The sequence below is a fragment of the Pelmatolapia mariae genome, linkage group LG10_11, assembly GCF_036321145.2.
Source record: "Pelmatolapia mariae isolate MD_Pm_ZW linkage group LG10_11, Pm_UMD_F_2, whole genome shotgun sequence".
Classification (NCBI taxonomy): domain Eukaryota; kingdom Metazoa; phylum Chordata; class Actinopteri; order Cichliformes; family Cichlidae; genus Pelmatolapia; species Pelmatolapia mariae.
Genome location: NC_086236.1, coordinates 10,303,814 through 10,318,660, shown reverse-complemented (window position 1 = coordinate 10,318,660; position 14,847 = coordinate 10,303,814). Strand labels below are relative to the sequence as shown.

General features: G+C 42.0%; 1 protein-coding gene across 5 annotated transcripts in view; it reads right to left on the bottom strand.

Moving 5' to 3' along the window:
- The window catches only part of larp1 (La ribonucleoprotein 1, translational regulator), a 47,993-nt gene extending 33,398 nt beyond the window's left edge, over positions 1-14,595 (bottom strand). For all 5 annotated transcript variants that reach the window (XM_063485295.1, XM_063485296.1, XM_063485297.1 and 2 more), the window contains exon 1: positions 13,928-14,595. In XM_063485295.1, coding sequence (XP_063341365.1) covers positions 13,928-14,324 — 397 coding nt within the window. In that variant the 5' untranslated portion in view covers positions 14,325-14,595. The remainder of the gene's footprint in view (positions 1-13,927) is intronic.
- Positions 14,596-14,847: the final 252 nt, after the last annotated feature.

The following is a 14,847-nucleotide window of genomic DNA, read 5'->3' as shown; positions in this document are numbered from 1 at the left end:
CAGAAGCGGTAAGTGAGAAAAAAAAAAAAAGAAGTGTGATTTTCTTTGACTGTATGGACACAGTATCTATTATAGGTTCTAATCTTTAAAAATAAATAAATAAATAAATAAATTGTGACATCAGGAGCCAGGTTTACCATTAACAGCATCTATCAAGTTACTTATGTTTTGATTACCCCTCCCTTACCTGTGTAAGTGGTAGTGCCCAGGTAAATGAGGCTGGTAATGCAAAAGCAATGGGATTAGAGAGAAAACGTAGCACCTTCCTGTAAGTGTGCATTGTGTTTAGTTTTATTTTAGAGTCACATTGTTTGGTTGATGTTTCCAATTTTTCCCCCCTTTTGTTAATAACTACCAGGTGCAACTGTTTGTGCACGTGCTCCTGCACATCGTCTCCCTCTTAAAATATGGACTGCACAACTAACATCCCGGAGACGTCACCAGGCGGCAAGATTTGCCACTAGAAGGACTTGCTGATGTTTTCCCACAAACTGATCTCTTTCACTTCTGTAACTAATTGTTCATACAATTACAGCAATTTATTTATTTATTTATTTTAAATATCGCTTCGACCACTTCTGGGAACCCAACAGCAGCAATGAACCAGACTAGTTCCTGAAACTGTAATTACATTTCATAGTCCACCAAACTCTGCAAAAAGTGGACAATCAAGTGTTGTTCAGTAGTAAAAAGCAAGCTGTTGAGCTAAACCGCCACCTCATGATCATCTGAGCCGCACGCTATGAATCCTCCTCAACAGACATGTAGGCAATACTTACAGGGCTGCTCAGTGTTCAATGCACATCACATGATGATTGCAGATGATAGTTTAAGGTCAGAGGAGAGCCTCCCTGGGCCAAGATGTTAGGCAAACTATAAGCTGATGCTCCTCAGGCAGTCACATTGTCAGTGGGTTCATATAAGATGCTCTTTGTGTATCTAACTACCTTCCAGGGCATTTAAGTAATGCAAGCAGTGACTGATTATTGCAGCAAGACTCCGTGGTATAGCCATTACCTTAACCTCTCTACTAATTTAATGCTTCAGCCCAAGAGTACAAACAAATGCAACATTTCCCTCATTAACAATTATTTCATGATACTTTTATAGTTGTAATGTCACTTTAGAAGCTAAAATTGTATTGTTAACTGTATTAAGGGGACTCAGTTTAAACCACAGAAATCCATCACAAATTTCATTGCTTCTGCCCAAAAGCAGAAAAAAATAAATGTGATATGTGGCCTTGTGTTCAGGTCTTTGAAATATTAAGGACGCAACTGTAAAAATATTTTACCACAGGAATTATTATTGATGTTGGACAGTGTTTGTGGTTTTGTTCACTATTGTTCTGACACAATAGCAGCTGGACAGCGTCTTATCACACAAAAGTCACCTTGAAGACGGCACCTAAATGGGCGTGGTTTCACAGCTGGTCACTTCTAATTTCACTAGTGTGACTCTAGCATCAGTTTGAGCATTTAGCTGAAACTGATGACACAACCCTTCAGTTTTCTCCGTCCTGTTTGCGTCATAATGCTCGTTTGCGTGTGTTTAGCGAACGCCACTGAACTTTTGCGTCTCTTCTCCAAAATGTCCTATTGACACCCCCACATAATGAGGGCATTACGTTGGTAATGGTGGGAGGGTTACAACACACAAACTAAACTGCAACGTGAGACTATAGACTTCATTTCAGAATTATTACACAACTACTGTAACACCTATTTAAAATGCTCTCATAAGCCAAATTGTAGATTTTAATCTCTTTAATGTGGCCCATTTCACAATACTTTACTACACCACATCAGAAAAGTTTCCACCTGTGATCCCAAACCTTCACTCCTGAGCTTTGCTTCATGAGTTTTAAGTGTTTTTGACTTTTGGCACCTTAAAAACCCTCTCTGCAGGTATGAGTACAGGCTGGTTGTATTTTAAGTTTTATGGGGCCAACTGTAATAAAGCTCTGACAACTGTACTACTGAATACTCTCAAACTGAAAGATGGGTGTAGGTATGACTATGTGTTACAAAGAGAAATGGCTAAATAACAGAAACCCTACAGAGAAAAAATGAGTGAAGATGTACATGGGGGAGAGGGAAATGTACGACAATCACGTCATCAGACCACGTGGTGCCAACGTGAAAAAAGCTCAGAATTAAAAAGAAAAGAATTTATTTTTCCTGCACATAAAGAAGCAACAAGAAGAATAAAACGCTGGCTGACTAAAACACCCACAGTGAGAAGAATTAATCAGTGAGCTCATTTTTCATTAAAAGTAAATCAAAATAATACAAACAACTTCACCATTTGCATGCTGTTTCCCGATCCTCAACATCAGCTGTATATGAACTGAGGCAAAGCCACTTAAATACAGTCTAAATGCACAACAAATCAACAATGCCGCACTCGCACACAAACAAGTGTTAAAGTAAATCTAAATAACTGAAAGCCAGTCGTGAACTAAAACGAACTGAATTTGACTATAAGGAGTGTCCATATTTTGTTTACAGTGTACACAAGACTAAATTATATGTAGCTTCAGCTGCGCATCAGCTGATCAAAGAAAGCAGTCTGTGGCACACCTTTATTCCCCTTTTAAGCTTCACAGTTTGAGTGTTAGACCTGATGAAAACTCTAGTCAGTAGGTCAAGTTTTTCTTTGCTGTGCTTCTACTCATTTTATTAAATATTTCTAATTTATACTAACAGAGTGCCTCACTCTGTTAGTATACATGTCATAAAAGTTTCTGCTTTTAGGACATGTTTTTACCCCACTGAGGAGCACCTATCTGGGGTATATGTTTTAGAAACTGCACAGCACTTCCATTTACAAATAAAACAAACAAACAAAAAAACAAAAAGACTGCTCCATGTTGATGGCTAGTTAAGTTAGCTAGACCTATTCTCATGCATGTTACAGATGAGTCACCGACTGTTACATTTTTAAATGCTTTAAAAATAAATAAAATAAGATAGACAATGAGTTGAAAGGTGAGTCTTCAGAGTCGGGTAACACCGGGGTACTTTCAGCCTCTGGGAACCTTTTTAAGACTTCTAGGAAGCGTTACAGATAATTGTTCCTGTGTCTGCGTGCCAGATACTGGGAAAGTCATAATTCGACAAAAATCAGCGTTTACAGAGGTTTCTTTTAGCTCCTGCACCGGATTACACATTTTCTCAGCATTGGTAATAGGCCAACACAAGAATAAAGCACTGGGGACAACCACTTAAACAAAAGTCTTAACATTACACACGTAAAGAGCCTAAACACAAAAATGGGGGGGGGGGGGGGGGGGGGGATTTTGACAGAGCAAAATATGATAAATATGCTGTTTGCAATTTCTCTCAACTTACTACTTAGTATCCACCAATGAAGAGGCTGAAACAATACCACGAGAAAATAAAATTGTCACAGCTGACTGGATTTACACCATTACATCATTTTTATTAGTGGTTTGACGGCAGCATGTAGTTGTAGTTGGATTTTCCCTACAGGTAGTCCCCGAAACCGTTTGCTCCAGCAGCAGCTCACAACTAAGTACTCATAACAATTGCACAGACTGATGACATTCATTAGTACTATAGAAATAGCCCCTAAAGGTTTGAGATGCTTGCACTCTCATGCAAACTGTAATTTGCTCACATGCTAAATGTAAATTTCTTCAAATCTGTTTAAACAGAGGGACGTTTAACTCTTCAGGATTATTAAAAGATTGCTGTTGTAACCAACAGATTATTTTTAGACACAGAATGTAAAATGATTATTTACATACCAATGTGAATGTTTGAGAAGCTCCAGCTGCTAGAGGGAAAAAAAACCATTCACTGCTTAACTGCTTCACCAAGACCAGCGTGCTCTTGTCTAAAGACATTAGTATGTAGTGACTCTTCTCAAGCACTACATCAACTACTTCTTTCAATTCTCTCATTTCACCCACTCCTTCTATGTTTATTCCCCACAGTGCTCACTGAAGGTTGTTGCAGCCTGCTGTGCATGCTGGATTGCCAGAGGCTACCATTAACATTAGCCACTACCAACCAACAGTTCAAATCAGCCATTGTCTCTTAAGGTTTCTCCAGTGAGAGCTTCACATCTGTTCATTTTGTAATTCTAATGCTTTACTGTAATATACACTTAAATTTATTTTGCAGTCAAGTGCTCCAACTTGACAAAACACATTTCTGCACATTTCTGAAAAGCTCTTCCTCCACATCTCGTCCTCCTTTCCGATCAACAGCCCCAAGAGTGCCTCCCCCCTCCCCATCCTCGCAAACCAAACAACCACTCTACACAACGCACATGCCTCATGGGAATTTGTGTTTGGCCTCCACCTGAATCCTACAGCACGGAGCAGCTTCAGTACCTGCCCTAAGATCCCACGGGGGCTCTCTTGGTGAATCCTATAAATAAACTTTATGCCACGTCGGCTCTGCAGTCTTAGACAAACACAGTCGCAGCGTTGGGAAACGGGCCCATTCCTCAGCTAAATGCTGGGGGTTTTTTGTGGTCTGAATCACACAGGTTTTTCCTCCACTCCCACATGTGTTGTATCATGATTCCGAGGTTGTACATTCAAAAGATTTGTTTTTTTGACTCCATATTTGGCTTCTGGAATTTCCCCCATAACTTTCACATTCTTGATATATAGGGGGAGGAAAAAAGCGTTGAACAGAGAATCCCCATTATGATTTCTTTAATTTAAATAAATCCAGGCAGACCTTGTTTAAATGTTTGAGACACACCAAATTTGCCAAAAAGGCACCGAGGAATGCAAACAACCATCACTGGTTGGATAAAGCAATAACCACCTTAAAAAAAAAAAAAAATAAAAAAATAAAAAAATAAAAAAAAAAATCACCAAACACTGGTCACAGCCAACATCTCAAGTTATGAGTATGAAACTTTCTCTTGAGCTTCCTCTACTCACTGCTGCAGTCTGAATTGTTAACAGAGCGGAGTAACCACTGAGGAGGGAAGCCTTTCTGCATGCAAGAACCAAATATGGAGGAAACGCGTACAATCGCAGCGCATGCACAGTCGAAGACTCCCTCTGAAGTCATGTGATCTGTAGGATGATGACATCACAAGCTCACATGGAGTAAAAAGACTAGGAGGTGTCTCGCTCAGTATGCTGTGCTGCATTCGCAGCCAGCACAGAGACACACATCAAATGAAGCTCATGTGAGCGACCCGGGCTCCAACTTCACCTCAGATGTGGAAAGGGTTCAAGTTAAGAATAAGATGAAAACTGTCCAATCGCCAGAGTCACGTACAGGCAGGACAGTGGTGACAGATGATGGTGGTGGTGATAAACAGTAGGCAGAGCGAAGAACATATGTCTTAAAGCTTCAACAATTTTTAAATGAACTAAAACCAAAGCTGTGAAACTGTAACAGTAGAGTATCTACAGTATCCTGAAAGGTGATGATCAGCTATGATGAAGGGCTGAACAATTATACCAACTTCAACTGCTTAAAAAGCTGTGGCCACTTTATGAGTGCCTGACAATGATTTCTACATCTCAGTACACTGTGTACAGTACTTGAGACACCCCACATTTCTTTACTTTTTCCCCCCTTTCAAGGAGTGAGACTTTCTTATTGTTTTAAACGTGCTCTTCAGCAATATTTCTCCATGCTATCTAAAGGTATTCAGATACTTTTCCTTTAGATATCAGCCTTTTCAGTCCAGTTCCTCTGCCTAACGTCTTGAACAAAACTGCCCTATTGGTATGGTCCAGATTAAGTTGGAATTTCTGAGTTTCCAGTCAAAATTTTCATCTGGAATGCCCCCACAACTTCTGGATTTTGCCACTCAGAAATTAGGAGCAGCCCCACCAACCCGAGGTTAACAATCCAAGATGACAGCAGTGAAATTAATCTTAAATAAATAAATAAACAAACTGCCACCGTTGTGCATTTGTGAGTCGCTAAAAAAGCAATACGCACAGCAAGATCCATGAATATGCTGCAAAACAAAATTATGTTGCTTCTTAGCAAGGCAGAACCATTGCTTTATCGACTTTCCTACAGGAACGTACCGAGTTCCGACATGCAAGACTTCCAATGTAACTGGAACTGCATATGAATAACTGCAACATAAAAAAGGCACCTAAGTCAGTCGATGAACCAACGTTACAAGGAAATTTAAAGTATCTTCAGACACTGAATCTACCAAATAAATAAATAAAAATACGAAACAACAGTCTGACAGGGACAAAATTAATAAAAAAAATACAGGGCTACAGTCATTTTCCTAGCAAAATATAAAGAAATGGTTAATCGCCCAAGGCTTCACAGAACTATAAATGCCAAAAGTGATTCGACATTTACATGAACATTACCACAGTTATTTCCCCCCAAAATGTACACACTTCATTACAAAGGAATAAGATGATATATAACTGGCACCCATCCACCCCTCAAACCAATGAAAAATACTGGGGAGCCAAGTCATATTTCAACGTGCCACCAACTGGACACGTCCTCGATATAAACTGTCCACACCCGAACCTTCTTGGAGGGATGTGCCGTTATCACAGGGTCCAGACGCAAGCCGGTGATAGATAAAAGTAACTCGAGCTGGACAACCTAAGAGAGGGACTACAGTTTGTATGTGACACGCATGTAGTGTGTGGGGAGAGGTGCAGTACAGTGAGTACAATAGACACTAGGCTCCTACGTAGCTTAGCAATGCAACACTTTATGAACAAGCCATCAGTTTTGATATCTAGCACTTTTTTTTAAAAAAGGAAAAAAATACAGGATTGGTTATGTTGAGACTTCCTTTTTCAACTTTTGGTTTTAAATCCTTCTTACTACAGAACAATGTAAAACTGGGCATTACATCCTACTCATAGCCCAAGAGCACACATGTTAAAATGGCTCATTATACAGTGGCATTAAAGAGGGAAAAGCAGAAACTCCTAAAATTAGAGACACTGTAACCATATGTATTTCAAATATAAACATTTTTGCCAGTCAACTCATTATTTGACTATGACAGTAATGAAATCTTCAGGAAACAAAAAAGAAAACTCAGCAGCACCAGAGCATTGAGATGCTTCTGTGGGTTCAACAGAAGCTATCAAATTTCCCCCTAACCTCCAACACAGTCTCATTTCCACAAGCCGACCAGTCAGCTGAGCTCCCATTAGCACATTAAGGACCCATTCAGCAGCTGAAGCATGGTGGCAGCCTGGTCTGCAGCTGTAGTTCCATTTTACCCATTCAACTGTTAACACTCGTTCAGGGATGGCGACCTTCGCTGGGTCGCAACACCTCGTAAAACCCGCCAACAAACAGATCCGTGGTGTGTGTCGACACAAGAAGGGGAGTTTGGGGGGGGGGGGGCCTCTTCACTAGTGGCATCAAAGACGACAACGAGAGCTACGGGCTGGGACAAATGCAGGAGACAACAGAGTTGTCCATACTAATTTTAAAACAGCAACCCCCTACAAAGTGCTGAGCAGCTCTGAATATCCACAGACTACCAGAGTACTTCAGATTTACAACTGAGAGGGGAGATGAAAACCATACCATGCTACAGAAACAAAAACAGCACATAATCTTATACAAATAGTGTGCTAAAAATAAACAATCTAAAGTGGTGACAATAGAAAGTAAATAAACTAAAGGCATGTGATGCAAATTATAAAGAGAAGACAGTTTAACTGCCTTCCTCTACTCAACTACTCTACTTAAAGGTTTCTGTACGTGCTATAGGAATGCTAATGCACTGAGCTCAATCTACATTTGCATGTATACTGTAGATCTCCGACTCCCCAACCAAGCTAAGGTCACACCTCAGCTGACAATTACCACAACAGCAAAAAGAAAATAACACTTTAAATCATTTAGGCGCTTTGAGCTGAAAAATGCATAAATCACCTCAAAAATTGTGGCTGTGTACACCAATGTCAGCACTAAACCACAACTCTCCAGGTTATACTTTTAAATGTGCCAATTCTCAAAAACACAAGAACACTTGAGTAATTAAGGACAATTCAAGACTATGATTAGCTGGTGTGTTCATGTTAGCATGACTTCATCACACAACACAGTAGATGCACAGCACCTCCAGTCCTACTACAACTACGTTTAACTGGAAATACGCACCATTACACCCACGCAACATTACACCCACACAAAACTCCTGAGTGAAGAAAAACACCAACTCCTGATCTCTAAATGAGAGAGAGAGTCATATCAATGTTAGGGAGATCCACAACGAGTCAGCCCTGTTACTGTTTCGACACCATTAGCCAACACTGAATTCCCAACAGATGACAGTGTCTCTCTTCCATCTGTGAAGTTGTAAATTTGAAGCTCAATTATAGAAGAGTATACCAACATAACCATGCTACCCATCCAAATTGTAGCTCAGGGAGTGGACGCAATGTTAGGTACAACACAAAGTGCAACACATTAAAGCAACATTTAATACAGTTTGATTATTAGAGAGCATTAATCTTAAATACACACGAAATATTTGCATTACCAAAGTTTAGCCATTAGTCCGCCCTCAGTTTGTTTTCTGACTTTTAGACTGAACGTTTTGAATCTGTTATTGCCAATCACATTAAAATTATGTAGTGACCCAAAGAATAAGACTGTGGATACAAGTGGTGGAAATTAATTTCCTCTAAAGGGTGTCTGCCTGTTCAGGAAGGGCTCAGTATAGAACAACTCCTGCATATTGAAAGGCGTGAGTTGCGGTGGTTCAGGTACCTGGCTAAGATGCCTCCTAGATGAAGAGTCTCATATCTGTCATACCAGGCGGCGGCCCAGGGGAGACCTAGTATACACTGGAGAGATTACAGAGCTGAAGAAGAAGAGCTAAAAGAGAAGGTGGCTAAAAGTCAGATCTGGGCTTCTCTGCTTAGAGGGCTGCTATCATGACCGGTGAAAACAATGGATGGATGGTTGAAATACTAAAGTCATGGTAAATAACTGGAGTGAAATCTCTCCAGAAAACGGCCCTGGTACTGCAAACTAAACTTGTTTAATTTTATTAGTACCAGAAGCAACACACACAGAGCCAGAACAGAGCAGTGAGGTGTTGTAGGAGGACAGGAAACAGAGTGGTTTAGCCAAAGTGGCTGCACTTTGCTCCTAGTTACAGTTCATTTTATGCATTGGACATTGGTCAGCTCTCTATATATCAACTTGTTTTTAGCTAATTGATTTTTGTTATCACCAAAACTATTTTGAAAATTAGCTGGGAAAACACTTTTTTTGTTTAATTGCCCTACTTTGCCTGAGAAAGACACACAAAACAACATACTACAGATGTTAAAGAAATCTAAAGGTCATCAGCTTCAGCTTCTCCTAGGTCAGACCTCTCTCAGTAATAGTGAAGGTAGACTGGATTTTTTAAATGTACTTTGTTGAAGTGGAAAAAAGTAAACAGGACAGGAAGTAGAAACAAAACAGCTCATGGGGTTGGCAGGGCTGACAACTGCAAGCCACAAAGTTATCGCACCCCTCACTCTCACCTGGTTTTGTTAAATTTCCTACAGGCAGCGGTGGTGGGGTACACATGCAAATGTGTGCATGTTACAAATGGAGCTTTCACCGTTTCACAGTTTGTCCATCTAAAATATTGCACCGACCAACTACTTTGTGACAAAAATCAAATATAATCAGCTGTCTGAAGATTCTCCGCCCACAAATGAACTACAACTCCACCCCGTCTTGTACTGCAGTCTTTGTTAAGCCACAGAGTTTCTTGTAATGGCTCAACCCATCACCCGTCACTAGAAAAGAGCCCATCAGCATAAAGTCCATGGCAGTGGAGTCAGACTACGTCCAACTCAAACGAGGATATGATCCCTGTTTGATGAGCAGCTTAAATTTATTAAGGACCAATATTGGTACCTGGTCATTTATTTATCTAGTAAGAAAGAAAAGACAGGAAGCTCTGATTTTTGCGCTACTAGTAAAAATCAACTGAGGATGGTGGTGTTCCATCAAGTGGATAACAGATGCTAATGCCACACACATACACAACACTGGCACAGTCCCACCCTGCTCCACAAAGAAAGTGAAGGAGATCAAGATATAGTGTCCACATGAATGTTGTGTCATGCATGTGGACAAAAAAAACAAACAAACAAACTTCTCCTAAAAACATGCCAAAGGCACTGAAAAGCATGGATGCAATTAAGGAAATCCCAGAAAGTTGATTCTGTTCATCTGGACACACTAAACCACTTGGATGAGTGCCGAAACATTTCTCCCACTGAAAACGCAACGTCCAGATGAACAGAATCAACTTTCTGGGAAGTCTCAATTTCAATATAGTCAAGCCATTGTTGGAAATGATTGATGAGAAAGGAAATGCTTTAAACATTTGCCATATCTTAAAGAGCCCAAGAAAGTGCTTTGGTACACAACACCAGATGTAAACATAATTTGTGTGCTCATGGTAACTCCACAGTGCACCTTTAAGCCTGTGGTCATTACTCTTTACACGCCAGCCTGGGGGAAACTGGTGTGGTGTGCCTGAGTGCCAGTGGTGGTTTGGGGAGTAAACATGAAGCCACACTCCCTGAAGAACAGCCCCACTCATGTTGTTTACTACAAATATTAACAGTCTTACACTGAAGCTAACAAACAAAAACTGTGCTTTACTAATTTTGATCCATCATCTCTGAACAGAAAGGTTACACATGCCTTTAAATTTCAACCAGAGTGTCGTCTCGTATTTTCTCTAGGACAGCAAATTCAAAGGTCTGATAAGAATGCCCTCTCTGAACTCTGTACAATGACATGGAGCAACTACCCATCCAGGTCCTTACTGGGTAAAACATCATTTTATCTCTCACTCCTGTTAAATGTTCATAATGAGTCAGCTGATGATCTGTCTTTTAAATGGTGGATGGTAATGGTAATTATGACTGTATATGTAACAGGATTTATGTTATGCTACTTTGCACACATTAGGTGTGGTTAGAAAACTCCAGGTAAACTTGACATTAATATGAAACCCAATCAGTCTGAACCATGGGGGGGAAACAAAATAAATCTTGTCAAAATCTGCTTTTAACATATAGTAACATACTCCCACTCTGACATGTGGATAACCATACCCAGTCATGCAGGTTCTAGCTTTATCTATAACAGGATTCCAGGATCTTGTTCAAGGACACACAGAGTACAAATGGCTGATCAGAAACTAGAGTGTGATCGCTTACAGGGTTTTAAACTCCATTTCCACCTTCTGTCTTACCAATTTCCATGATGGAGGGGATCCTAGTTTCCCTAAACGATCACTTGAAACTAATCATAAGCCTACTTCTATTAGCTTTTTAAGGTGACGCTGATGCAATGCCAGACCAACATAAAGGTTTGCCAGGGTTTGGCAAAGTAACATCGGTTCAACAGCCATCAGAGATGGCCAAAAAACACCCACAAGCATCCCCTGGCTATTTAAAATATCCCACTTACAGAACTCCACTTAAGAGTAGGATTATTCCCACCAATGGCTCTGACTAGCTAAGGAGGAAAATCTTGACCTAATGTTTTTTGTTTTGTTTTTTTTAAATCAAAAATCTACTGTTTTATGTCAGGAATTGGTCTGTGTGGTGGATCAAACTGAGCCAAAAGTTCTGGAACCACACAACCACAAAGACTTATTTTATCATTTCTTCAATTAATATAAAATAGCTTATTTGGACGAAACTCAGTCCTTGTGAAACATCTGAGTCTTAAACATCATAAATGTGTGTTATTAAAACTATTTTGCAGAAGCAAATACTTGTATGTTGACATATTTTATGCTAAACTTTCTCCAAGTTTGTTTTTGTACATATTCCTTGTGTGCTCTCATTCTTCTTGCCTTTTACCAGGGACCTGTGTGCAAAAATTAGTTTCACTTCCTGCAAATGAACGTGTTGGAATGACAAAAAACACAGAAGAATTAAAAATTCCTCATGGTAGACATATTTCTATATCACTGCCCAACTCTACTTTTTTCATTTAAACCATGGTTTACCTACATCCCCAAAAACTGAAATCTGTTTTCAGGGAACTGCTCATAAGTCATGGGGACAAAAACCTGTGACTAGAACTTCCCAGCTACACTGGTAGTGGCCTTGAATCATAAGTAAACAAGAAAACAAAAAGGTTTAGAGCCACTGCCTCAAAAAGTCAACCAGCAAACCGGTTTCAATCAGGATAAAGAAGGGGTGGAGGGGGGCAATGCTGCCTGGCAAGCTACAAACTGGCTCTTCATGTGCTGATGTGACAGATTTAGGAGCAAGAAGCAATCCAATCCACCCTGAGTACAGGCTGAAGTCTACACACGCTTTCAGCTCTTGTGCAAACAAAGACTCGGACCTGACTGAGAGGCTGCAACACAGCCGGCGTGCAGGAAATCACACATGGCTGTGACATGAAAACCACGTTGCTTTAACAGGGCAGGGAACTGTCCCCTACATGTGCATCACCAATTATCACTCCACCTGATCGATTATCGACAATCGGTGTGGATTCTGGGGCAACTTCGTGTGAATTGTTACAGACAAAAACATAATAGTAATCCGTTTTCTGGATCACTGATCGATAAGATAAAATCCACGATGAAATCTGCCTGCTAGCTTCCAGGCTAACGACACCTAGCAGGGTGGAGGAGCAGACTAGGTACCGGGTTTTACTCTGACAACACATGCACGACGTGACAACCGGCTTCTTTACCACGAAAACCCCCGGACCGCCTCAGGCGACATCTGCCCTCTAATGCAGCGAAGTCGCCCAAGCAGACAGCTAGCTAGCTAACAGCTCTCATGCCTTTCTCTAGGGGAACACGTGGAGTGAACACGTGACGTCTCACAACAAACATGCTCGTTTTTAGAGCTTAAACCACCAAATGTTTCAGGTTTGACACGAATTTTAGAACCGAGGAGGGCTCTCTAAACGACTGAGAGGCTGACGTGTTTTACACGGGCTGATCGGAAGCGAGTATTAGCCACATGGGAGCTAGGCTAACATCTGAATGAGAAGGGCCCGGCGAAGGACTAGGCCAAAAAGGGAGTCAGTGTGCTATTGTTAGCCGGCTAAGCTGCTACACAACCGAGCATACTCGTGCCTTTAATGCTAATTGATGCAATGCGAGAGACATGGGCGGATGTCTCGATCGACTGATGCGGTTGATGCTGTGTCGAAACCGGCCCCAAAAGCAAACATGTAAACAGTAGTAAATACTGGTTTAAATATTTGGCAAGCTTGGTGTGTGTCAGCAGAGCAGAGATGTGGCTGTATGCAAGGGTGGGTGTCAGCAGAAGAAGGGGGAGGGAGATCATCAAGACAGGGGAGCTTCTTTCAGTCTTCTCCTCCTAACTTGAAAGTTTAAAGTCTATGCAAGCAAGCATGCACGATGACATTGCTAAAATTAATACGCTCCTCCTCCTAAAAAGCCCCAAGAAAGAGACACCAAAACTCTCTCAAGTAAAAGAAAATGCACGATCTGATGACACACCAGTGAGCAACTTCACAACCTTTGCACCACAACACACAGTGCCCATAAAACGTCCACGCAAGTGAAGGGCTATTTGGGGTACCGGATCCCTGAACTGCACCTTTAAATTTCAGAAAAGCTGCAGGCACTTTGGAGCACCTTTACTTTTTTTTGGGAAGGGTGTGCTCACTTGTGCAACCAGCCACCCATGTTCCCCCAAGAATAGCCTTCACTATGAGGTGGTGGTGGTGGAGGAGGGAGGGCTTTAACTCCAAATATAACCAGCCTGCAAAATACCACAGTTAGAGCTTGTTCATCAATTCTGTTGCCTCTCTCTTTTCCTTTCTTTTTGGTTCAATAAATCACCCCAATGACTCCCCCTGTGCAAGCAGGACGACCACACCTGTGCAGGCAGACACTAAACACAACACTGACAGCCAGTAAATCAACACGTAGGGAGGGTACAGACCGTGGTGTGCTTGTCCATTCACGCTGACCACGGTCACAGCATTCATTTTCCTCGTCCACGGGTTCACCTTGGGCGGGGGAGCTTCAGTAAACTCCTTTTTGTTGCCACCGCCGCCTTTAACTCCCTCCTCGCTTTGCTTGTCTTCGCTGTCACAGCCGCCTTTGCTCTCCTCTGTCGCCCGCTTGGAGGTCTGCTCCTCCGAGCCGGTGGTCCCTCCCTGTCCTGGACTGCTGCTGCCGCCTCCGCCGCTCCCCTGATCGGCGACACCCGTCTGCCGCTTGGCCCCGTCGCCCCGGCCGCTCGCCTCCTCCTTAGGCTCACTGCGGATCACTTTACCGTGCTCCTTCGCTTGAGCAAGCGGGTTGCCGGGTAGGAGAGCCTCCACCTGAGTGGCCATTTCCCACCACCGTCTTTCTTCCCCCCTCAGGATTACCAGTCCTCCCCCCCCGGCCCGAATTCGCCTTCAATTTCAGGGAAACGTGAAGTTTTTCCGCAGAGTCTACCGCCTCTGTGTCGCTCCGAGACAAAAAGAGCTTCAGTTCACGACGCGGAGCAGTCAGCGCCGAGTTAGAGCATATACAAAAACCCAAGAAACGTCTCCGGGGCCTCTCAGGATTACAACCTTATCTCCACCACTAGTAGCAACATGGATGATCCCCACCACGCGATAGAGAGGTGCGCGCACGTACAGTGTGGAGGGGGAGGAGACACGTAAAACGCAGGGAGCGCGCTTTTGGGTCAGGTCGATGTGCTGCTTTCATGCGCTTCCTCGTCATAAAACCTCTTAATTTCCAATTTGGGAAGTCGTAAAGTGGCTCTTTGTCGGGCGCATTCAAGTGCGATCAGTAACGAAACGTATCACTGAGTCACGCTGTGTGTTTTGGACGAAGTTAGCTGTTGAAACTAAGGACTCACACCAA